General features: G+C 37.8%; 1 protein-coding gene across 1 annotated transcript in view; it reads right to left on the reverse strand.

The window, feature by feature from the left end:
* Positions 1-17,738: 17,738 nt before the first annotated feature.
* Positions 17,739-24,000, reverse strand: part of CUNH8orf34 (chromosome unknown C8orf34 homolog) — a 378,334-nt gene continuing 372,072 nt past the window's right edge. Inside the window, 2 exon segments of the mRNA XM_055318190.1 lie at positions 17,739-18,654; positions 21,611-21,670. Of these exon segments, the coding sequence (XP_055174165.1) occupies positions 18,647-18,654; positions 21,611-21,670 (68 nt within the window). The 3' untranslated portion in view covers positions 17,739-18,646.

Raw genomic sequence — 24,000 nt, forward strand, 5'->3', positions numbered from 1 at the left:
TTGCTTCTCTGAAAAATCTGATTTTTAATTGAATGATGGACTATGAATTGCACTTTACTGAGTAATAAATATTTTTGTATCCCTATATAAATATTACAAAACTGTCCTGAGACATAGTTAAGTTATGGAGAAATAAGTTGATCCTTTCAAGTCTTGCTTTTTTAAGCTTTAGTAAACAGGACAACAGTACAGTTAGTTTTGTGTTAATTTTGCCTCACTATAGAGGCAAAATCCTTCTGTCTACCTAATATAGTGAATTATAAGGTTTGATACTCTGACTGGTGGTAACAGAAAATGTTCTATGCCATGTAAGAGCTCCAAATATTATTCCCCCTAATCCTCTCGGGCAGTTATTTTCTTAGATTTGTGCAGTTTCTTCACATACATGAGCTGATTAGTCTTCAGTTGATGATTTGAGGGAAATGCTCTGGAATTCTCTGGAATTTTTTTCTTTCTAATTTTCTATATCGGTCTTCTTCCCTGTGAACTCAAGCTTCCTCAACCCCCTACACTCCCAGATCTGTCTCCTCAGTTCAGGGAAATGAACAAATTTTCCCTGGGTTCTCCCTTACTGTGCCACTCTCTGGAACCTAGAAACATTCTCCAGGTAGTAATCTGGAACAATTGCAGATTTTCCCTTGTTTCCTGACGTTAAGTGAGAATTGTCTTTTATTGCCTGATGCCTAACACGCTGAACCCCATTATGTCATATGCTTTGTCCACTGTTTTATTTTTTTTTCAGTTGGGAGGGTAAATCTAGTCCCTTTTATCTCACATTGACTAGAAGTGGAAGTCCTATTACTCATTTTGAATGAGTTTATTTCTATTTCTACTATTTGTTCAGGAATAAGTTACAGAGTAGCAGAAGTAATCTGGGGCTGTCAGCAATTTTAAATGAGACGTGTTATCTCAAACACACCATCATCATATTTTTTATGCTATGTCTTGGGAGCACATTTGTCCTGAAGTGAACAAATTATCCAATGGGTTGATATAGTTCAAAATTAAGCATCCTATTCATCTTTTGCTCTATTATTGAGTTTATTTTACTTATGGCTTTATTGACTTTGATCAAGAGCTAATATTTCCTGTTTCTTCCTAACTTTACTTCATATCCAGACTCCTCCCATATAGGAGCCTAGATTTCAAAGAAACCGACATCCCACAGGGATGTTTATTACTTCAGTCCACCCACATTCCCTTAGTATTCTCACTTATTTTTAGAGAATTTTATACTTCATTCAAGATGTGAAGATATTCATTTATTTTGGCTTTCAGCAACCTTTCTCAATTCATCTGAATTTCAGAATATTTGGCAGCTCTTCCTCATAGAATGTGGTTTAGGGAAGTGGAGTTTTTCCACCCTCACTGCAATAAATTTTATTTTATTCTTTTTTTCTTTTTCTTTTTAAAATTTTTCTCATTCTTTGTCTCTCTTTCCTTCTGTTCTTTAGGTTGCTTTCCACAAGGGTCATAGATTTCACAAGTACATTACCACCATTCACTGAAAGCCCTACCTTTGTTAATGAAGCTGTAGGTCTCTCATTTATTGAAGTCTAGAACCTTGGGATGCCTCAGTGGCTCAGTGGTTGAGCATCTGCCTTTGGCTCAGGTCATGATCCTGGGATCTTGGGATTGAGTCATACATCAGGCTCCCTGCATGGAGCCTGCTTCTCCCTCTGCCTGTGTCTCTACCTCTCTCTCAGTCTCTGTGTCTCTCATGAATAAATAAATAAAATCTTTAAAAAAAAAGTCTAGGACCTCAGCCACCTTTCTAAATATGGATAGCAAAAGCAAAGGGTGCACTAGTCACTTAGCTGTCAATTATTTTTCAAAAATCTCCCTTACATTGATCTCCTTTCACCACCGCTAAAACATTTGTGTAGGCTTTTATCATTGCATGCTTGACTACTGAAATTTTCCTTTTATTATTTTGTATCCTCCTTATTTGAAAAGAATGTTCATACTGATTTACAATATGAAATACAGGTATAAGTCTTTGCTTAGATGTCACCATTTCAGTAAGGACTGCCCTGACCACCACACTGCCATCTACTTTCCCCCAAAACTAACTAATCTCCCTCATCTTGCTCTGATTTTTCTTTTTTTCTGAGAATTTATGAAAAGGCACTCTAATCTATATTAGAGGAATATAATGGAATTATATACTATATATGCTCTATACTGTGTAACCTCTGATACATAACATAGCTTCTTTTTATATTATGATTATTGTCTGTCTCTCTTTATTAGAATGTAAGCTCACAGGAGTGGGGGATCTTTGCTTTGTATTGTGTTTTGTTCACCTAGAATAGAGTTTGACATTTAATGTTTTTTTTGTTATTTATTTATTTATTTATTTATTTATTTATTTATTTATGACAGTCACACACACAGAGAGAGAGGCAGAGACACAGGCAGAGGGAGAAGCAGGCTCCATGCACCGGGAGCCCGACGTGGGATTCAATCCCGGGTCTCCACGGTCGCGCCGTGGGCCCAAGGCAGGCGCCAAACCACTGTGCCACCCAGGGATCCCCATTTAATGGGTTTTAATACATGTTCATTGCATTAATAAGTAAAACTATTAAAAAATAGATAAATGTTGTATTGGAGTAAGGAGAAACAAATAAATGAGGGCCGCCTGGGTCGTGCAGTAGGTTAAGTGTCCCACTCTAGGTTTCTGCTCAGGTTGTGATCTAAGTCATGATCTCTAGGTCGTGAGATGGAACCCTGTGTTGTGCTCTGAGTGGAGCCTGCTTGGATTTCTCTCTCCCTCACCATATGCCTCTCCCCTTACACTCAGGCTCGCTTGCTCATCGCGCTCTCTCTCTCTCCTTCTCTCAAATAAATAAATAAATAAATAAATAATAAATAAATAAATAAGTCTTTTAAAAAGAGAAAAATAAAAACTACAATTGCTGCTTTTCCTGAGTTTCTTGGCAGAACCAGGAATGTAATGAGTTAGAAAGCTCACTTTCGATATAGACTGAAAATGATTTTTTGTCTAGCACTGAATTCTAAAAGAATTATCACAACCTTATATCTTGTCTCTCTGTTCTGTAAAATTCATCATCCTCATTCCTAGAGGATCATTCTTGTTAAAGTGCTATTTTATTACCAAACACAGTCTCCGGTTCAAAAATTTAAGATGCATTCACATTTGCTATAGGATGAAGTGTTAACTTCTTAGTGGCATTCAGAGTCATTTTTAACCTGACCCTGATTTATTCTCCATCCTTTTCACTCTATAATTTTCTAAACATTAAACTCAGTATTATCTTAGAGGTCAAATTTAAAAAAAATCTTTTTAAGAGTATTCTACTCCCTTCCTTCTCTTTTTTATTTACATGGTTCTTCTTGTCTTAGCTCAGGCTGCCATAAAAAAACACCATGGACTGGGTTCCTTAAACAACAAACATCTATTTTCTCACAGTCCTAGAGGCTGGAAAGTCCAAGGTTAAGGTTCTGACAGGGTTCAGTTTCTGGTGAGAACTCTGACTTGCAGATAACTGCCTTATCATTGTGTCTGAGAAAGAAAGAAAGAGAGAGAGAAAAAAAGAGAGACCTGGTATCATTTATTTATTTTAAAAGGTATCATTTATTTATTCCTGAGAAAGGCCAAGGCATAGGCAGAAGAGAAGCAGACTCCCCCTGGGGAGCCCGATGCAAGACTCAATCTCAGGACCCTGGGGATCATGACCTGAGCCTAAGGCAGACACACTCAACTGCTGAGTCACCCAGGTGCTGCTCTGGTGTCATATATAAGGGGAACAGTTCTATGGGATTAGGGCCCTACCCTAGGGCTTCTACATATGAATTATGAGGGAACATAGTTTAATCCCACAGCACCTATGTATCCATTGTAAGTTATCCTTGATTTATCAGTGTCTCTCTTTCTAGAACCTGCCAAATTATTCCTCAAAGTATTACCCAAAACAGTTTACATATCACCATTTATTTTCTTGTCTTCCTATGAGCTCCTATGACAGCTGTCAGAGGCATTTATTTGGAAATTAATCAGGGCTATTGCATGACATTTCTAGTGTTTTGATATTATTTATCTCTTTAACCTTTTAAGTATTTATAGCATTTCTTTGTAATTAAATTGTAAGGTCCTTATTTCTGAGACTGTGATATATATCTTCATATTCTACAAGCATCTAGAATGTACTTAGTACATATATATCAACTTTCATCTGTTTCATAGCTATTAGTTATTTTTAAAGCATTTGGATGTATAATAACAAATTTGAGTCTCAATAGATTATAGGTAATTTGACTGATAGACTTGATTGATATCTTCATTAGTTGACAGGTAATAATCTTAAGAATGAAATGAAAACTCAGAGAATCTATGTAACTTGTCCAAAATAATACAAGTTAGCAAAAACACTAAGTCTAAGCTCTAAGTTTGACTCTTTTTACAGATCTTTTTCCAACCACATTTACTAAATTATATTTGGTAGAACAAGTTTTTTTAGCCGTTCTTCAAACAATGCAACCACAAAAACAAGGCCATCCTCCCACTCGAGGTAGACTGATCTTTAATAAAGCAGGGTTGAATACATGATGCGGCACAAGTCATACTCACTTGCCCTTATATAATATCATTGAGTCACCACTTAATGTGATGTTAGTATTGGAAGGGCTCATATAGATTCAAAACCACACTAAGAGCCTCTATGCTTACCCTTGAGCTGAGGACTCAAGGCCTTCTTCTCCTCAGTATAAATGATCATTTATCATCTCTAAGGCCTGAATTACTATACTTTTCAGACATGGAACCTGACCTTGATTAATTGTCCAGTATCCTTCTCATATCCTTGATTGTGACAATGGGCCTCAGGCCAGAAAGGATGTCTGCTGCAAGAATCCCCTTCTGGATCTCCCAGGGAGGGAATGAGTGCTCAGAACATCAGGGGGGCAGAACCCGTCAATTCATCAATGAACAGCAGCCACTCACTCTAAACTCCTTTGAATTCCTCTCTTCTGGATTTGATCAATTTCAGAAAGGCTGCCAGACTCATGGCAAAAACTGGCATCTTTATACAAATAAATATATACAAGAGGCAAACCTTCTTAGAAAGAGATGGAAAGACTGACTTCAGAGAGAACTGGCTCTGAATCACAGCCCTAATCTATCACTGTAAACTTTGGCAACTTAATTTCTCTGGGTTCAGTTTCATTTCTAAAATGCAGATAATCTTTGCCTTACATGGTTGAAAGAGGATTAGAGATAATGTACATTAAGAGACTGGAATATTACCTTGTTAGCGCTGTCACTCAGAGATGAGCTGTGAGATTCTTTCTGCTGTTTTGAGGTGGAAATGAGAAAGGTTGAAGGCTCATGGTGAATGGAAATGAAATATTAGGTCAGCTACCATCCTCCTGCCCTCAGGACTGGGGAGCACATCAGAAATCAGACCCAGTTTAACTTTAAATGGTCAACTTTTACTGCCCCGTATTAGAAACCATTCCTTAGCTTTTTAATAGTCATGCAAAAAGAGAAATAGAAACTTGCATCTCGATTTTCCTTTAAGTTTCCAAAGGCTACACGTGTTAACCCAGAAAACACAGTGTGTGTATATGATATCACAGGCGATGAGTATGGAGGTTGCATGGAGTCATCATGTCCCCCTCCTATCCTTAGTTCTCTTCCCAATTTGCCCACAAGAACACCAAGGCACTTAACATCTCCATGCATCTGCTGTAGAGACAAAGCCAGGTATGATGTTTGAGAGGTGTTCTGGAAGCCAGTTCACTGAACTTGGCAAGGGTCTATTATAAACATCTCTTCCCTCCTCCATGGTCAGTGATAACACATTGAAGCTTGGAATCAGGTGCAGTTAGGGTACATTATATGGAAGGTGTACACTACAAATTGGGGCCTTTTACTAGAGGAGATCAGGTTGTGAAATATTTATTAGCACACCCACCAAGTATGACCTTAACAAACACATCTTTATCCCCTGTACTTGTACCAGCCTTAGGGTCTTTAACAAATGCAGGTCACGCATGCAGACTGGTTATGATTGAACTTCAATATCTGCTAGAGAGGAAAGAATTGGTGTAATATTTCACAACTTAAAAAGCTTTATCTCTTGGACTATTGGAAGTATATTGACTTAATGGCTCTGAAAGAAAGAAAGGTTAACCCAAAAAGTCAATGTCGCTGACAGATGAGTGAAATAATAAACACAAACCTTGCAATGGTTTATACTGAGGAGGCCCACACATCACTCCAAACCTCTTTGGTCTGGCTATCAGACTGGAAATCTCACAAACTTGAACTGGCAATGGATATTTCCAGTGTTTCTTGGGTTTGGCTCAGTGAGGGACACCACAAGCTCGGTTCACTTTCTTCTGTGGTATTGCTTTACTTCCGATTCCGTAAGAACCATGAAGTCAAAGGATCAGGCAAACAAAACAAAGAGCATGAAAAAGAAAACAGGAAGGGAATTTGACGAATGACTTTAACCCTCAGCAAGGATCTGGTTTGATTTTCATGGCAAGTGTTCTCATGTAGTTTAGACCAACTCAAGCTCCCTCTGTTCCTTTTCCTCCCCTCACATTCCACTTGGCAAGATTTCAACACAGAGATACAGAGTTGATGCCATAAATTTGTTGCTTTGGCTTCTGTCAGCTTGGATGAGGGACGCTGGCAGGCAATAGTGAACCTGCTTTTGGAACCAATCGACTTGGCAGATGAAGTCCTTCAACTTCTGTGAAAGCAAGTTTGGTGTGTTTCCCATACATCTGGGATCAGAACATACAAGAAATTTTTTCCCCTCCCCAAAGATTATCTGTCCTGTTGAAATGTGACTTAAAAAAATAACCAAAGGAAACTCTATGAGCTCATTCTGCTTTTGCCAAAGATGTTCATCTCAGAGCAGGTTACATATAAAAGAACAAAGTAGTACGAGTAACTCAGAAAGTCATTCCCTCTCCTTCCCAATTACAAGCTCTTCCCAATGCAGCATTGTCTTCATTTTGGAAACAAAAATTCCTAAGGATTTTACCATAATTTTCAAGGGAAAAAAGTGCCTGGAGAGAGGCAGCCAGGAATGTCAGGGAATGGGGTACCAAGTTGGGAGGTGTGCCAGGATTCACCATCTTTTTCTTTAGAACCATCAAACTTCAAAGCTGCCCTGCTGTGGCTCTGCATGGGAAATCCTTTGCTATCATTCCATGGCCAAGTATTTGGCCTCCTGGTCTCCTGGCCTCTTGGCCACTTGGCCTCTTGGCCTCCAGGGAGGTACCTACCATACTTTTCAGCCATAGTCTGCCTTTGAATACAACTTTGTACAACTTTGGCCTGCCTTGAACTGTACATGTATTCAAAGTCTGTTGAAAACTCTGATTTAAAGAAATAGAGAGGACCAGGATTTCTCTCTCCGAAGACTTCGAATTCCATGCTATTCATCCTCATCAAAGGAAAAAGCGGTGTTGTAGACTCTTCCAGGAAGGGGCAAGAAGGCTGGAGTCCTCTCTTGGTTTGTCATACATCTGATCACTTGCTCTTTGTAGCCACAGCAAGGTACTTACATTAATGAAGTGGAGGCAGAGAATAACGGTCACCATCCTTGGCTTCACACATGAGAGAAGTGGTGTTGAAATCCTGGCTTCACCACTTCTTGACATGGGCCAAGTCTTCCAGCATTAAGTCTCAATCTCTTCATTCATCAAATGAGGGGGATAATAACTGATTCGCTATGAGGAAATGAGTTGGTGCATGTAAAGCACTTAGTACAATGTCTGTCTCATACTAAGTACTAAAGGTGGGTAACTATTTTTTTACTAAAAATATCCAATTGAAGCCTCTCCCAACATATTTTGGAGACAAAATGCCTCCAGGCTACAATGTTTATAATTAGTAGAGGCCCATATTTCAGGATGCCAGGCTAGACCCAACTGTTTGTGGACACTGGAGCAATTTTCTGAACATCACAACCTGTTTTTCTTGGTGTTCCCAAGAAAAGCTGGCTCACCCCATTGACAAACAGCAGATCCTTGCAGCTCTGGCTTTTTGGTTTAATTGTATTTGTTTTTAATTAACACCCAGACTATTAATATTGCTATTAATATCTTTCTATTTGTTCTTGTCATCAGCCCTTCCAATATAAGAAATCAGCATACTGCCTGGAGCTTAGCTGCTAGGTTTTTAATGTGATAAGATATGATAACCCCTCTTCCAAGGAGAAGAAACTTTTGATTGCTTCCTCAAGAAACAGCCAAGCTTAGGAAAGGAGATAGACACCATCTTTAGCGAAGTTTCTTAAAACAAATGGCTGAGACCATCTGTTCATCTCTGTATGTAACACCAGGTGAGGTGCAGTGTGTTAGAAATACACCCTGTGTAAATAGCAGCATGTCAGACTCTCAAAGGTTGTTTTCCAGAATCATCACATCAGCGATCTTTCCATGACTAAACTTTACGAAATTATAATAAGGTCTGGAAAGCTTATACCCTCATCCTGGTGACATGCAAAGGCCTGGCCTTTGGAGTCTTGAGGTTCACAGACCTGCCCTGAAACCTGCTATATCATCCCAAGTGAGTTAACTCAAATCTCCCTTCATCTCATTTGTCTCATTTATGAAATGAGGATCATCATAGTGCTGTCTCCTAGGGCTACCGCAAAGATTAGATGAGATAATACACAGAATACTTAAGGAAGTAGCTGATATGTGAGAAGGCCTCAATACATACTGCTAATGAAAAAATATAATTTTTATAAAAGCTTTTTTAAATGTGTAACTACAAATCTATCTCATGAAGAAATTAAAGGCATGATTAACTTTTGCTTAAAGAGAAACGGAGCCTTCAAATCTCCTTCATAAGCTACATTGCTGTTAATAGTCCTTCAAGTTGTGGTATTTCTCACCTTAGCTGCATATAAGAATCATTTGAGAGGCTCTTGGGTGATTCAGACAGTTAAGTATCTGCCTTCAGCTGAGGTCATGATCCCAGAGCCCTAGGAATGAGTCACATATCGGGATCCCCACTCAGTAGGGAGTCTGCTTCTCCCTCTACCACTCCCCCTCCCCCTGCTCGTGCTCTCTCTCTCTTTCTTTATCTCTTTCATGCTTTCTTTCTCAAATAAATAAATAAAATCTAAAAAGAAAAGAAAAGAAAAGAAAAAAAGAAAAGAAAAAAAAGAAAAGAAGAAAAAAGAAAAGAAAAAAAGAAAAGAAAAGAAAGAAAAGAAAAGGAAAGAAAAGAAAAGAAAAAAAAGAACAGAAAAGAAAAGAAAAAAAAGAAATCATTTAAGGAGAGTTGCAAACCCTCATGCCTTGGCTTTGCCCCTAGGTATTCCAATTAATTGCTCTGGGATTGGATCCCAGCCCTGAGTATTTAAAAATCTCCCTCTAAGCAATCTGTAGGCTGACTTTTGAGAACAACTTGTGAGTTAGAAGAATGGCAAGTACAAGGTGGTCCTTATTGAGTTAAGTTGGACCTGCTCCAAGCTCATGTTGTTTCTGTAGTTCAGCTGACAAAGGGAGTGACAGTCAAGTTAGTTACTTTAAAAAACATGACTTTAACACTGAATTCCAGTTTTCTAATATCAGATGTGTTGAATTGATCATGTCTAATTGCTAGACCCTTAGAGACTGCCGAAGACTAGATCTCCGTAGCTGACATCTACATGTCTGCAGTCATTTCTTAAAGATGAGTAGCAAGTAATACCATCACTACAAAAAAGTACTTGGGTACTCCACCCCCCAAAATTTGTATGTTGAAGCCTGATCCTCCGATGTGATAGTGTTTGGAGATGGGGCATTTGGGAGGTGATTAGGTTTTGATGAGGTATGAGGGTCAGGCCCCCATGATGGGCTTAATGTCCTTATAAGAAGAAAAGACACCAAAACTCTCTCTTCCACAAGACTTAGTGAAAAAAGTGGTCATCGCACACCGGGAAAGGAGCTCTCACCAGAACTAGACCATGCTGGCATGTTGATCTATTATTAGATAAATAAATAGACAACTAAGCCTTTTGGAAATTGATTAATAGGAATTTTTTTAAGATTTTATTTATTTATTCATGAGACACACACACACACACACAGAGAGAGAGAGAGAGAGAGAGAGAGAGAGAGAGAGGCAGAGACACAGGCAGAGGGAGAAGCAGGCTCCATGCAGGGAGCCTGATGTGGGACTTGACAACCCTGGGCCAAAGGCAGGCACCAAACCACTGAGCCACCCAGGGATCCCCTGATTAATATCATTTGACTAAGGCATGCCAGGATGGAGCTGCTGCTTCACACTGATGGCAAGAACAGAAGTGTGGTGTTTAATTTCTCTAAACCTCACTGAACTGCGATGAAGATTAAATGAGATGATACAAGGCACAGATGAAGACCTGCGAAGCATCGTAGCCACAGCAGCAGTAGCTGCAGCAGCACTGTTATTGTACTGATCCTCAGAGAGGTTAGTTATATTCCCTAAATTTTCATTTTTTTCTGAGGAATGGAGGAGGTGTTCAAACACATACCTAACAGCAAACCACATAATCCTATTACTGCAATACACTATCCTTGCCTTTCTCCTTCAACAGCCGTCTGGCCCAATAGTATATCTCCTAATATGAAAGCTATGCTTAAATCTGGCTATCATTGACAAAGATCCCCTCTGTAAACTTAATTTTCTAATGACTTTTATTACTGTCTGTAACAGGAGAGTTTCCCAAGGCATACAGTTCCACATTGTGAACAAAATAAACCAAAGATAAAAAGTAGGGTGTTAAAAATGTAGCAGTAAAGCACACGAAGTTATACAATCAGTTCCATAAAACTTGGTGTCTCTGGCTTGGATCTGCCTCTGGAAATGTAATATCTCCTCTGTACTTGATAAACTGTACTTGATAAACTTCATAGCCTTGGGAAGCTTACTCCCTTACTTGCCATCTGAAACTTGATTCTATCTTGAGGTTCTAGAGTCATTAAAATCCAAAAATCCCAGAAAGATTGATGAGATAAAATCCTAAATGAAATGACATGACCATCTTGCATATATGCTAATGTATACAAGAATTAAATCTGTGAAACCAATAAACCAAACAGAATAAGTCGAGGCAAGACTTATTTTAGAGGGACATTTTATTTTATGAATGCACCTCATTGCATTCTCCTTTTCACAAAGTACAGCTTGTAGTATTTTTTTTTTTTTAAAGTATCATGATCAGGGATCCCTGGGTGGTGCAGCGGTTTAGCGCCTGCCTTTGGCCCAGGGCGCGATCCTGGAGACCCAGGATCGAATCCCACATCAGGCTCCCGGTGCATGGAGCCTGCTTCTCCCTCTGCCTGTGTCTCTGCCTCTCTCTCTCTCTCTGTGACTATCATAAATAAATAAATAAAATTTTAAAAAAATAAAGTATCATGATCAGTTATACTTGCTCTAAGCAAGTATAATGTCTATAAAGCCTACGTGAACAGGGCCCTGTACTGCAAATTTTGAAGCCATCGTCTTCTGCAAGTAGAGAGTTTGTTCTAATATTATTCAAAAGAAGCCAAACTATGTTGTGATAACAAAAAAGCTCCTACCCTCAGGGGGTTATTGTTAGACATTGCCACCTCAATCCATCTCAATTTATAACAAGCAGGATCACTGCAGCAAAGAGAGTGTGGAGAACTCACACCTCTGCTAAATGCTCTGAACTAGAAGCTACAATCATTTGCACGGATGGCCCATTGGTCAGAATTGATCATATAACTCTGCCTCGCTGCACAGGACTGGGAAATCTTCCCAAATGCCCAGAAAGAAGAGAACTACATTAGGTTGAACAATACTAACCTCTATCATAGAGTCCAATTTGTATTTCACAGGGAATTCAAACACAGACCCCAGAAAGCTATTTCACAGGGAATTCAAACATTAAGTGTATAAAAGATGCTAACATCTTGGTTCATAACTTACTTAAGATGTATACATATTTGTTTTCCACAATGAAGCACACATTTCCCCAGCTCAATTTAAGCCACAGACAATATGGTGTTGCTGATGCTCTAAGGAATATTTCCTGTATATTCTCATTATCTTTACCTAAAAAGTTTTGCAAAATACAGTAATAAAACTTCTACAAGCACAACAGTTTCCCCTTTGAAATCCAGGTGGTAAACCTTGGGCTGGTCACTCAGTCAAATGCTTGTGGTTTTTAAAGGGTCCTTCAGACACAGCTATAAGGTACTATCCTAGAAAATGCAAGTCTAACAAGTTAGTTGCAAGTTTTTTCAAAGACTCCATTTTTAAACTATAGGTTGGCCATTTTCCCTGAGAAGCCATGAACTCTGTACATCCACAGAGCCACTCAGTCCCCTTGCCATTAGTTAGGCAGTTTCTGAGAGAAAACTGTTGTGTGACTACTGTATTTTTCAGATAGTGGGCCATTTTACCACTGCTGTTGTGCATGTAGAACTCAGGGATTTTCAGGAAGATTTTAAATGATTATAATACTGAGGGGAGTTGCCAAATCATGGCTTCTGCTCATATTCAACAGCACTTATGTTGGCTTCACAGAGATGGGTTCTATAAACATCAAAGACATGAAAGAGACAGGAAGCCATCGTACACATTTTTAAAAAATAGAACAGTGGTAAGAAAGCCAAATGTAAGTTGAAAACCAACAAATATTTATAGTGTGGGCAAGCCACAATTTGCAGGAGGGGAACATCTTTGTCCCTAGGACTGAGGAAAGATGCTCCCTCTTCTCCCTCAAAGGAGTGCCTTTTAAGACTCTGAGTTCAGCAGCTGGCAGTGGTTATTTTCCTTAAAATCAACCAAAAACTTATGTGTGATTAGTTTGAAAAGAAAAAAAAAGAAGATAAAAATGTTGCAGCTGGACTAACTCTTAAGCTTTTTCTAAAGATTTTAATTGTCTCTTCATCACTATGAACCAAAGGAAAAGGAATTTTCAAAGTAGGTGCCTCCACACATTGACTAGAGAGACCTCAAATTAGTAATGCCTTAGTTTTTCTTCCTAATTAAGGGAAACTCTATGTTCCTTGCACACACACACACCCATATAGCTATTTTTCCATCTATCCACCCACAGGAAGTTTCTACAACCTCATTAAACTAGACTACTAAAGGTTGTTCCACAAATGAGCCCATGCTTGTCTCCCCCCTGAAATCCAGCTGTGCTTACAGGAACCAGGGACCTTGAAGTGCATTGGTTTTGACCTTCTGCTTCCTAGAAACATTGTGTGGGCCACCCACTCTGTCCAGTATACATAAAATTTTTGCTCTTGAAATTACTATTCCAGTCCTTTAAGCGCTGGTGTATTCATGAGGCTCTCTTCTCTTTTCACTGCACCCACTTTTCTTGGATAATGCCATCTACTGCCCTGATTTCTATGATGCGCTGCTTAACCATTTTTAAGCTGATGGTGTTCAAAGTCTCAGATGTGTCCCAGTTTAATTCTACATGTCCCCAACTGAAGTCAACATCTTCCCCTCAATCCAAACATATTTCACTACCAGGTGTTTGGGCCAGAAACCTGATGGTTATCTGTAACCCTTCCCACTCATCTTTAATCATTACCCATCTAGATTCCTTTCTATCCATGCACTTCCTGTCTCTCATGTGACCACTGCAACATGTCCTAACCATTCTCCTGGCCTCCAGTCTCATCCTTTTATGATCCATTTTCCACAGTGAAGCCAAATACCATCTTTCTAAAATGCAAATCTTACTATTTACCTGCTCAAAACTCTTCCACGTGTCTCACTGTCCTCTGAATGTAATATATCTTATAATACACTTTATAGTTTGGCTATATACAGTATGGCTGCTACTTCTTATCTGAATTACTTGGCAATACTGTGCATCCGCTATTCTCCAGCCATACTCAGTTGTTCATTTCATCTGTTACACCATGTTCTTCCTTGCCTCTGGATCTGTTTGTGAGAACACATGCTGTTCTCTCAAAATAGCCTTCAACCCCTTTCTCCATTACTATCCCTAATTCCTTTCCACCTTCCCCAATTTCACTTGAATAACCTCTCTATTCCTTTAGATTGCAGATTAACCAAAGTCCAAGATTCCTTATCTGCAGTGTAGATTAGATGTTCCTCAGGCATGGTCCCTTAGCATCCTGTACTTTGCTCTTATGCTGTATTGTAAAAGACTGTTTGTCAGTGCTATACCCCCACTAGCCATCTAGAATCATGAATCCAAGGACATGTCTGTTCCACTACTGCTGAGTCTTCAGTCTAACCTGGGTATGACATAGTGGATGTTTGACAATAAAGCATATTGAATAAGTGTTAGATGAAGCTGAATGGGAGGTTTGACATTCTCAAAAGCTTATGGAGATGTTCCCTTTTTTTTTAAGAGAGGTCAAAAAATAATTAGTTCATGTGACATTTCTCTTCTCTATCTCAGCACACTCTATAGTGACATCACATGAGGGTAATCACAGTCCCTGTCTGTCTCATTCATGAAAGCTTCATCCAAGGTGAACATTTTCCTGGCCTTCCAAAAGTTAAAGAAAGAGCAACTCATTGCTTAGGGAGCATATAGTGCATCTAATGTTAGATGAAAGATTTAAATCTAAGTAGGGAAAACTACCATGAAAACAGCATGAAAAACATGATTATCCATCCTCTTGGTAGTTGGGACCTCTTGCTTTTATCTCTTATCTTTCTAAACAGTTCTTTCTTGTCTTCTTCCCATTATCTCGTTGGCCTGACTGCTAAACTTAGGTGTTCTTTAGAGAGGTATCCATAGGATCTCCCCAAGCAATGTGACCCATTTTTTATAGATTTGATAAACCCATTTATTAACATGAATGACAAATCTGTATCTTCAGCCCTACACCTGGCCTCAATATGTTCTGGACATTTCTGTTCAAATACACAGTTGTACTTCAACTTATCTACACTATTGTTACCATCTCCAACAGCTGATTACCCCTGTTGTTCCTTTTATTGTCTTATAGCCATCCCTAGACTCAAGCCATAAACCTGGGAGGCATTCTTGACAATACCTTATTGTCCCCATCTATGTGCAATAATTCCATGAGAGCTTACAATTCTTCTCATCACATATATTTTGATTCTATATGCTCCCTTGATTCCAGAGTATACCAACTACAGTTAGATCTTGAATATTTTTTGCTTGAATAAACCTAAATACGTCTTTATTATTATTTAGCTCTGACAACAACTTTATAACTGGTTTCCCTACTTCTAGGTTTGTCCATTCCCTGTGTCTCGTACTTCTGCTGTTTTCCTCTATAGCTGCCAGAGCAAACTATCTAACATCGATCTGACAGTGTCACTCTATTCTCTACTGCTGAAAATCCTTAGCAGCTCTTTTCAGCAATGGCTCTCAGCCTTGGCTATTCATTACAGTGAAAAAACAAAAAACCTTTTCAGTAAATACTGGTGTCTACCTTAAACCAACGCAATCTTAATCCCAGAGAGTAGGGTTTAAGCATTTGTAATTCAGATGAGCAACCAGATTTGAAGACCACTGGATGAAGCATGAGATTTTTCCTAGCCTCATCGGTGCCCAGTTGTCTGCCCCATTAACTCCCACATCATATTGTACACCCTGCATGCTCTAGTGATAAACACCATGCATTTGTTGTTACCCTCATGCACACTCTTTATACTGAATCAACTCATAGTTAGAGTATGCATGGAGGTAACAACAAATGACTTCTCAGCCAGACTTCAATACTGGGTTCATTCTGTTGCTCCCACTAAAACCCTTTTATTTGCTTTTGTTGTTCAGTTGACTTCATCTCATCTTTAAGGAACCAGGTAAGGCTTTATCTCTTCCCTAGAATCTTCTTTGACTTTCTGCTCACCCCACAACTCATCCTCATCCAAGTCCAGATCTCAGATGGGTTCCCAACTGCTCTTTTGTGCTCCCACAGTAGCTTAGCTTGCAAATGTTTTCATCATTGTACATTACCACATTTTCTTTAAATTATCTGTTCATATGTTTATGAATCCACTAGATTGTGATCTCTTTGAGAATAAGGGTTGGCTTCCATGTTCAGAGGGCAGATGTTATCAGCCAGGTACACCCAGAGGTCAGGCATGAATGAGAGTCAAAAGCCATCTGTCTATAGTAGTGATGTTAAAGTGGGGAATGAAAGGAGCATTTCTAGAAGCCCTTTTTGTATGGGGTTTTCAAGCACTACCGTTGAATAATTCTGAAGTTGTGTTAAGAAACACAAATAAAGCAAGAAAAAAGAGGGGGGGGGATAAAAGAAAGGAAAAGAAGAAAAAGAAACACAAATAAAGCAAAACGAGTAATGGGAGTTGAGGTGAGTGCCAAGAGATTCAGAATTCATGTATGACATTTGGAAGAGGAGATAGAAAAGCAACCTGGGGAAGTCCTCTGATCCTGGTCTCTGTCCTTGGCCTCCAAAAGTGGTTATAGCAGTTGACAAAGAAAATGTGGCAGAGCTTGTGGTGTGTGTGTGTGTGTGTGCGTGCACGCACACATGGCTGGCATGGATGAAGATTCTCTCCTATACCAACTTCTAACCTGGCTCCCCTGAGCTCTCTTCTTGATCAGGCTTCAACCTCAACCTGGGTGTATACAAACTGCAGACTCTGAGCACAAATTATTTCATCCACCCCCACTGCCTCCCATGTTAGAAGACATGAACAAACACAAACATTTTCTAACAACCAAGGCAGAATCTCGAGGATGACAGCTGCCGCTCCTTTAGGCTCCGTCCTGGAGAAGTGCAAGGCTGCCAGAAGAATTTAGTGTCTGTTCCCACCAACGCTTGAAGATAGAGCCCCCGTCTCCCAATCTCTGTGAAAGGACAGAAGTCAAACTGGATCAGCAAACCCAAATGAGTTTTACATGAGTCAATGCCCCTTCCTGTTTTTTATAAATTTCCATTTCCCTGACTCCACTCAAGCTCTGGCAATTTCCATCCTTACTGCTTCTCTCTTCCTTTGAAACATGCAGTCTCCTCTACACAAATGGAAGTTGAATTCAGTTCATGCTGGACCCTCTTCTCTTGCAATAGTCTGTCACTGATTCATCCGTCCTTACTACTTTTTTTTCTTAAGATTTTATTTATTTATTCATGAGACAGAGAGAGAGAGAGAGAGGAAGAGGGAGAAGCAGGTTCCATGCAGGGAGCCTGATGTGGGACTTGATCCCAGGTCTCGAGGATCACACCCTGGGCTGAAGCTGGCGCTAAACCACTGAGCCACCCGGGCTGTCCTGTCCTTACTACTTTAACTAGTGTCCAGTTTTGTATGTCTTTGGTAGCATTTTCAGCAATATACACTCTGATATCCTCATTAATCTGATTCCTGAGGTTGGTGTGGTGCTTAAGCGAGTGACTATCTCCAGGAAAATGTCAGTGAGCAAGAGGCAAAAACTGATCAAGTGAAGGTAGGAGCAAAATATGGCTCAGATGAAGGCATCAGGGATGACATGTTTTAAAGAAAGACTATTCCTAATAAAGAAAACATTTCGATCCTTAGTTGAATATTTTTGAAGATAATCTTTATTATAAGGACGTTTAAATAGAGGAGTGTCTGGAGGAGTGTCTGGTCCCATAAACTCTCTTGCCTTCTTTTTTTTCTGCTCAAAAACATAATGTTTTCTAAGCCTTTAACTTGTTTCCACCTATAAAAACCAATACAATTTATGAAAATAAGTCTCAAGATTCTATACACATGTAAGTGTTAATGTAAGAAAATTTATTATATTATTTGATTTAGGAATATAATTTCATTCATACAATCAGAATTTCTTTGTTTATTCTTTAGCCATGTTCTGGCCTTTAATATTGTTTCTTTGACAGTAATACAGGCAATTTAATAATTTAACCATATGCTTTAAGGTCCAGAAAACAAACTTAGATTAAGACAAATAAGATAAAACAGACAATAGAGATACTCAGTAGATTTACTTAGATCCATTCACTTAGCATCAGTGCATAATATATTTCAAAAGCGAGCACATATCAAATGCAAAATGGATAATCTTAATTGGGTTCTGTAATTGTATAAATGGTCAAACAATTTTCACTGCATATGCTTTGGGGCATGCATTTCATTCCTTGTTGATTTGCTTTATTGAATTAACGTGTTAATTATTAGTTTTGGTAGGAACAGGGAAGATAATCATAGGAAGGAGCAGTAGTAGAGAATATGTCTCTTGCTGCTGCATGAAACACACATGGCAGGTGATGATACCAAACAGTTAACTCCTAGAGAGACCTAAATGGCACATCTTGGCACATGTGGATAAGTATAATGTTTATTAATCTAAAAAATGAGAAAATATTATAAAAATATAAGAAGTAGAAAATCCTACACAAGTTAAAATACAGAAAAATTTTAAGCAAAGTTATTTGAATCAGGCAATATTTAATGTATCAAATAGTAATCTTAATAACTAGGTATAAAGTAATCTAAACCCAGGACACTAACCATGTCAAAAGGCAGCAGACATCCTGACCACCCCAGAATCCTTTGCCAGGGTTAGTGTTCTCTGATGACACATTTAGGCACCCCCTGGTTACAAGAGTACTTGTTTATTATTGATATTATAAAAATAACCATTCTCTAAATGATTACACATAGTAAATAAAATTAGAACTATACATAAGGATTTGAATAATTGTGATTTCTTTAAAGGGCCACCTGCAACTTCTGCCTGCTTCAGAGACCTGAAGGGAGAAAAAGAAAAAGAAAAAGAAAATGTGCTTAATAATACATCTACAGTGCAGCATATTAAAAAGAAAGTTTGGGACCTTAATGCTTTCCTCTACTCTGTATGAACTTTTACAATGGCACCAACCTTAGGGTACCATCTCTGTCAACAGTATTTTGCTGGCAGGGTGTTCATTTCTGGTATCTGTATAAACCCTTTTTGTATATATAATTAGTAATAGATATTCCACAGATATCTGGGACTGTTAAAATAGATTGGCTTCTCTCCCTCCTACAGGAGAGAGCCAAGGGAGAAATGCAGCCAATGAGAAATGCTTGTAAGGGATGTACACAATCACTGCCTCAGAAGGAATGTTGAAAGCTGAATTTAGGAAGCCAGAATGGCATAAGATAGATCAGACTGTACAAGTCCTTACTTTAGTACTGGAACTGTGTGCCTATACTGCTTCATTGAAAAGAATTCCTTTATTTTTTTCCTAGAAGAGTATGATTAGGATGGCAAGGGAGACTATCCATGCTCCCAGAATATTTATCAGTTTTTTCTGCATTGTTACATTTAAAATATTAATTAATTTAAATATTCAATATTTATTTAGTATATTAATACAATTTATTATATCTAATATTTCTGATTTGCCCAGTAGACCATAAACACTTTGAAAGAAAAATATCTCCAGCTTACAGGACCTAAAAGAATATTTTGCACATGGTGTTTGATCAATAAGTATTTGTTTGATGGGAAAGAGGAAGAGGAAAAAGGGAGAAAAAGGAAAGAAGGGAATCCAGTTATTCTTGCACATACTTTTCTCTTTCTGGAATGCTTTGCTTACCCCAACCAACTCCCACTAACTCCCTTGACTCTAACTAATTCCTACTCCTTTAGGACTTAGTCTTAAATATCACTTTCTCTAGGCCCTGTGGCTGCTCATCAAGGTAGAAGTCTCCTGCTCACTCTAATGTTTACAAAATGATAATCTGCAATGTTTTAAGTAAATCATGTTCAGTGTGTGATTTCATCATTCAATAAGCTTTTTCACATATGATAGTGACATGTTATTCTCTGGCATAGTTCCTGTTTCATGTGAGGTCTTTATTAAATATGAACCAAATGAATGATTTATCCACTTAGATCTCTTGGGTAGAAGGGCTGTATACCTACATGTTATACAAAGAACATGCGGAGGACTAAAGAAAAGAAGAACAGGATCTCTGTGTTCCTACGATGGTAGAATTATTATGTGGAAGAGAGATAAAATTTTGCTTGTGATACAAATAGAGCCAGAAAGAAGGCAGCTACAAGGACTCAGATTTTGGAGCAAAGGAGAGTAATTTCATTTAAAGTAGGTTTTAAACATTTTTGTACAACTTAAGCAATACTGTTTGCTTGCTTGTTGTCTTTTTCACCATACTGGGTGTTACATCCCCACAACTTATTTATTTCATGATTGAAAGTTTGTGCTTTTTGACCACCTTCATCTGTCTTGCTCAATCCCTGCCTCTGGCAACCACCAATTTGTTTTCTGTACCTGTGAGCTTGGTTTTTGTTGTTGTTTAGATTCCACATATAAGTTAGATAAGATATTATTTGTTTTTCTATGTTTGACTTATTTCAATTAGCAAAATATCCTCAAGTTCCATCTATGTTGTTGCAAATGGCAAAATTTCATTCTTTATGGCTGAATAATATTCCATTGTATCCATATATCACATCTTCTTTATCCATTTATCTATCGATAGGAACGTAGTTTTTTTCCATATCTTGGCTACTGTAGATACTGCATGGAACATGGGGATGCAGATGTCTTTTTAAGACATTTTTGTCTATAATCATTCATACTGTATTCTGAAGACATAAATATATGATTGTGTATGTCTATGCATTGTATATAACAAAAGATGAACTATATATTTAATATACTGTTTTGTGACTCACTTTTTAATGTAACATTATTATAAGAATGTTTATATATCAGGATATAGATACATCCAGTTAATATCAGTATAAACATGTTATTTATCCAGTGAATATCTTTCATAAGACATATAATATTCCATTATATAGATTGCTATACTTTTTAAATCAATCTTCATGTATTGGTCATTGGCTTGTTCACATTTTTTCATATTTTCCATGTTTTAATATAAAACATTTTTTGTTTTATTATTTTATTATAAAACATGTGCAATGAACATAATATTCTGATAACTACACAGTAAGGTATTGCATAAATTATTTATTTAGGTAATTTATTAATATAGAATTATTAGGTCAATGAGCAATTAGACCAGAATAAAATTGAATGAGCAGCCACAGGAGGTAGTATACTTCCCATTACTTAAGATATTGAAGTAAAGTTTGAATGTCTATTTTGCAGGGGCATTGCAGAGAAGTGATTAGCATTAGATTGGAAGAGAACGAGATTATTCTAAAATTCTTTCCAATTTTGATATTCTATGATTCTGTGAGTGCTAAGGACAAACTCAAGCTTTTGCTTCTCTTCTCTCTGTGACACATTTGAGAGAAGAAACTATGAATTATTCATGTTCTATATCCAGTTCATGTAGTAGCCTCATGTCCATGGATATAAAAGTGTTCTGAGATTTTGTATCTCTAGGAGATACTTAGTGGTGTCTATAAAGTACATGACCTTCACTCAGTGGGGGAGTATGTTTTCATCTCTATTCTCTCAAAAAGTGATTTTTCTGCCAAGGAGAAGGGATTTAAATTCCCATCCCACTTCCTCAACATGGGAGAATACAGATTCAATGAGAATCCTGAGATCTATAGAACGTCACAAAAAGAGAAAGGAAACATCATGCAGAGTAGGAGGGAAATCACTTTCTCATTACAGATCACAGGAACCATGCATTAAAAAAATATGAACTTGGAGCCACTGTAGATAGTCCCCATAATTATCTGACATTGATATTAAGTGCCCTGAGCAAACATACCAGAGTAGACCAGTGTAGGACAAGAAGAGCATGGAACACAGAGGAGAAGATCAGCAGAACCTGCAGCAGTGAAAGAAAAAGAGGTAATATGCTGGACCAGGAAAAAAATCTATTAAACACAATTCCATAGCAGTTTAAACAATTTCTAGTGAAGATTAATTGACATAATATCAAAAAGTATACTTAGAGTATATAGTGAGCTGCAATCACATATAAGTTAACTGCTTAATGGTGGGTATAATCTTATTCCATACTCCAGTCGTTTTCAATTCAAATGGCTGCTGATCTTTAAATAAAATCTAGGGCAAAATGCCCTCCAGATAGTGTCACAAACATATATGTGTATTTTAAAAAGATCTCACATAAACGACATTCATAATCTTTATGTCCAGTATCGGTTAGGTAAGACAGTAACATTGTTCAGGTGGCTACCCTACTAAAACTTAGTCAGGATTAGATATATACACATCACAGGATTGTGATTCTATCACACTGGAAATTTAATGTCATCATCACAAAGTTATTATGAGATTTATAATAGCAGTGCATACAAGCATATTTACACACTATTCATAATACCTGGCACCTAACATTACATGCTAAATGTAATTCCTCTGAATGCAATCCTTAGGCAGAAGAGCAGTGCCTGGTGAGACAAAGAGACAAGAGTATTCTAGTTTAAAAGAATGCAGAAATAGAATGGAGGATAAAAGCGGGTGAAATAAAGGGATATAAGCAACTCCACATTTCTTGAAGAGAAAGGAAATAGATTAAGTCCAAGTTTTCCAAAGCAGATCTTGGAATGCTAGCCCTGCATGGTGTTAATATGAATGATCCACAAAAAAATGGTTCCTCAGTCAAAGAATTTTGGACAGCAACATACCATATCTGCTTTCTGGAAGATCAAAATAAACACCAGCATATTAAATAAAGGCTCCTAGAAGCCCTATGTAACTTGATATTATCAAAGTTAAATAAATAAAGTTATGTAGTAAATAAATAAAACTATATAACCCGATATTTATCCAAGTTATTTGATATTAGATTTTCATATAATTCATTTTTAAAGAAATCTATAGAGATCCATTGGTAAATTCTGTTCCCACTGGAATCAAAGACTCATATCAATGCAATTGCCATTTTACATAATTCAACAAAAATTTAAAAAGCATAGGTTTTGTGCTCAGACAGACCAGAGTTCAAATTCTGATTCTACCCCTTCCTATATACATGACTTTCAGCAAATTAGCTCAGTATCCCCCTCAGAGGATTTTACAAGAACCTTCAAGTAGTGGATATTTGGCAGTTTTGCAGTATTCAAATCTGGATAAATAAGAACTACAAAAAATTTTGGACTGAGAGCAATGATTTTATGTGGAAAGTGGATGAATAAAGCTGGAGAACTTGATAAACCTTTAGAAATCTTACACATGAAAGGGTTTTAAATGAAGTAATACGATGCATTCATGTTTGAATGTTCTCTATCACCCAAAGATATAAAAGTGTTTGCAAGAGAGCAATTAAATTAATGCTTTGTATTAGTAGTTCTCAACTTTTAAGTGTATCAGAATCATCTGCCAGACTTCACTACTATCATTTCTGACTTAGCAGTCATTGAATGGGGGTCCAAGGAAATTGCATTTCTTGCAATTCCCAAAGAGATGTTGATGCTAACACTGATTCTGCTGATTTGTGGACCACACTTTATGTATCACAGTTCTGTGTAGCATGGACTTTTGGGTAAAGGATAAAGTCAGCTGTGGTTGGATATATTTGAAGTAAAAGGAGTAGTGAAGTGTCTAGGTACAAAATCAGATTGAAGTGTAGGTTTAGTCAGAAATAGATAATCTTAAAGGCAAAAGGTTTGGGACAGAGAATGGATCACAGTAATCTAAGATTTTAGAGTTAGATGCTATTTCATATTTGACAAGAGAAAAAATACATTGCCTTAGAAGATCACTGCGTTTGAGAGGGCCAAAGAGTTATAACAGTTAAGACATTGGATAAGTCTCTCAAGCAGGAGTCAAGTTTTCCTAATGATAGGATTGAGGCAAGGAGAAAAGCAATGAATCAAATGTAAGCACCTCACACGAAAGAATAGGAATGGTCAGTAAAATTATAGCGACAAGGAAAGAAAGAGGACAGCTGGACAAATGATGTGATGCTACCTCATGGTACTTGACACTCGGCAATTGAAAGGAGCAGCTTCCCCTGTGAGGGTTATAAGGGTAACAGTATTTTCCAGGAACCATTGCAAATAAGGCCAAAAAAAGGGTGAGTGCATGAAGAGTGTTCTTTGAATAGCACTGACAGACAATCAGTTTGCAAGTAAAATTCAAGTTCCATAGGGCACAGTAGAAAGATCTGGGAAATATATCCACAGTGCTTAA

The sequence above is a fragment of the Nyctereutes procyonoides genome, unplaced genomic scaffold (genome assembly GCF_905146905.1).
Source record: "Nyctereutes procyonoides isolate TBG_1078 unplaced genomic scaffold, NYPRO_anot_genome, whole genome shotgun sequence".
NCBI classification, from domain to species: domain Eukaryota; kingdom Metazoa; phylum Chordata; class Mammalia; order Carnivora; family Canidae; genus Nyctereutes; species Nyctereutes procyonoides.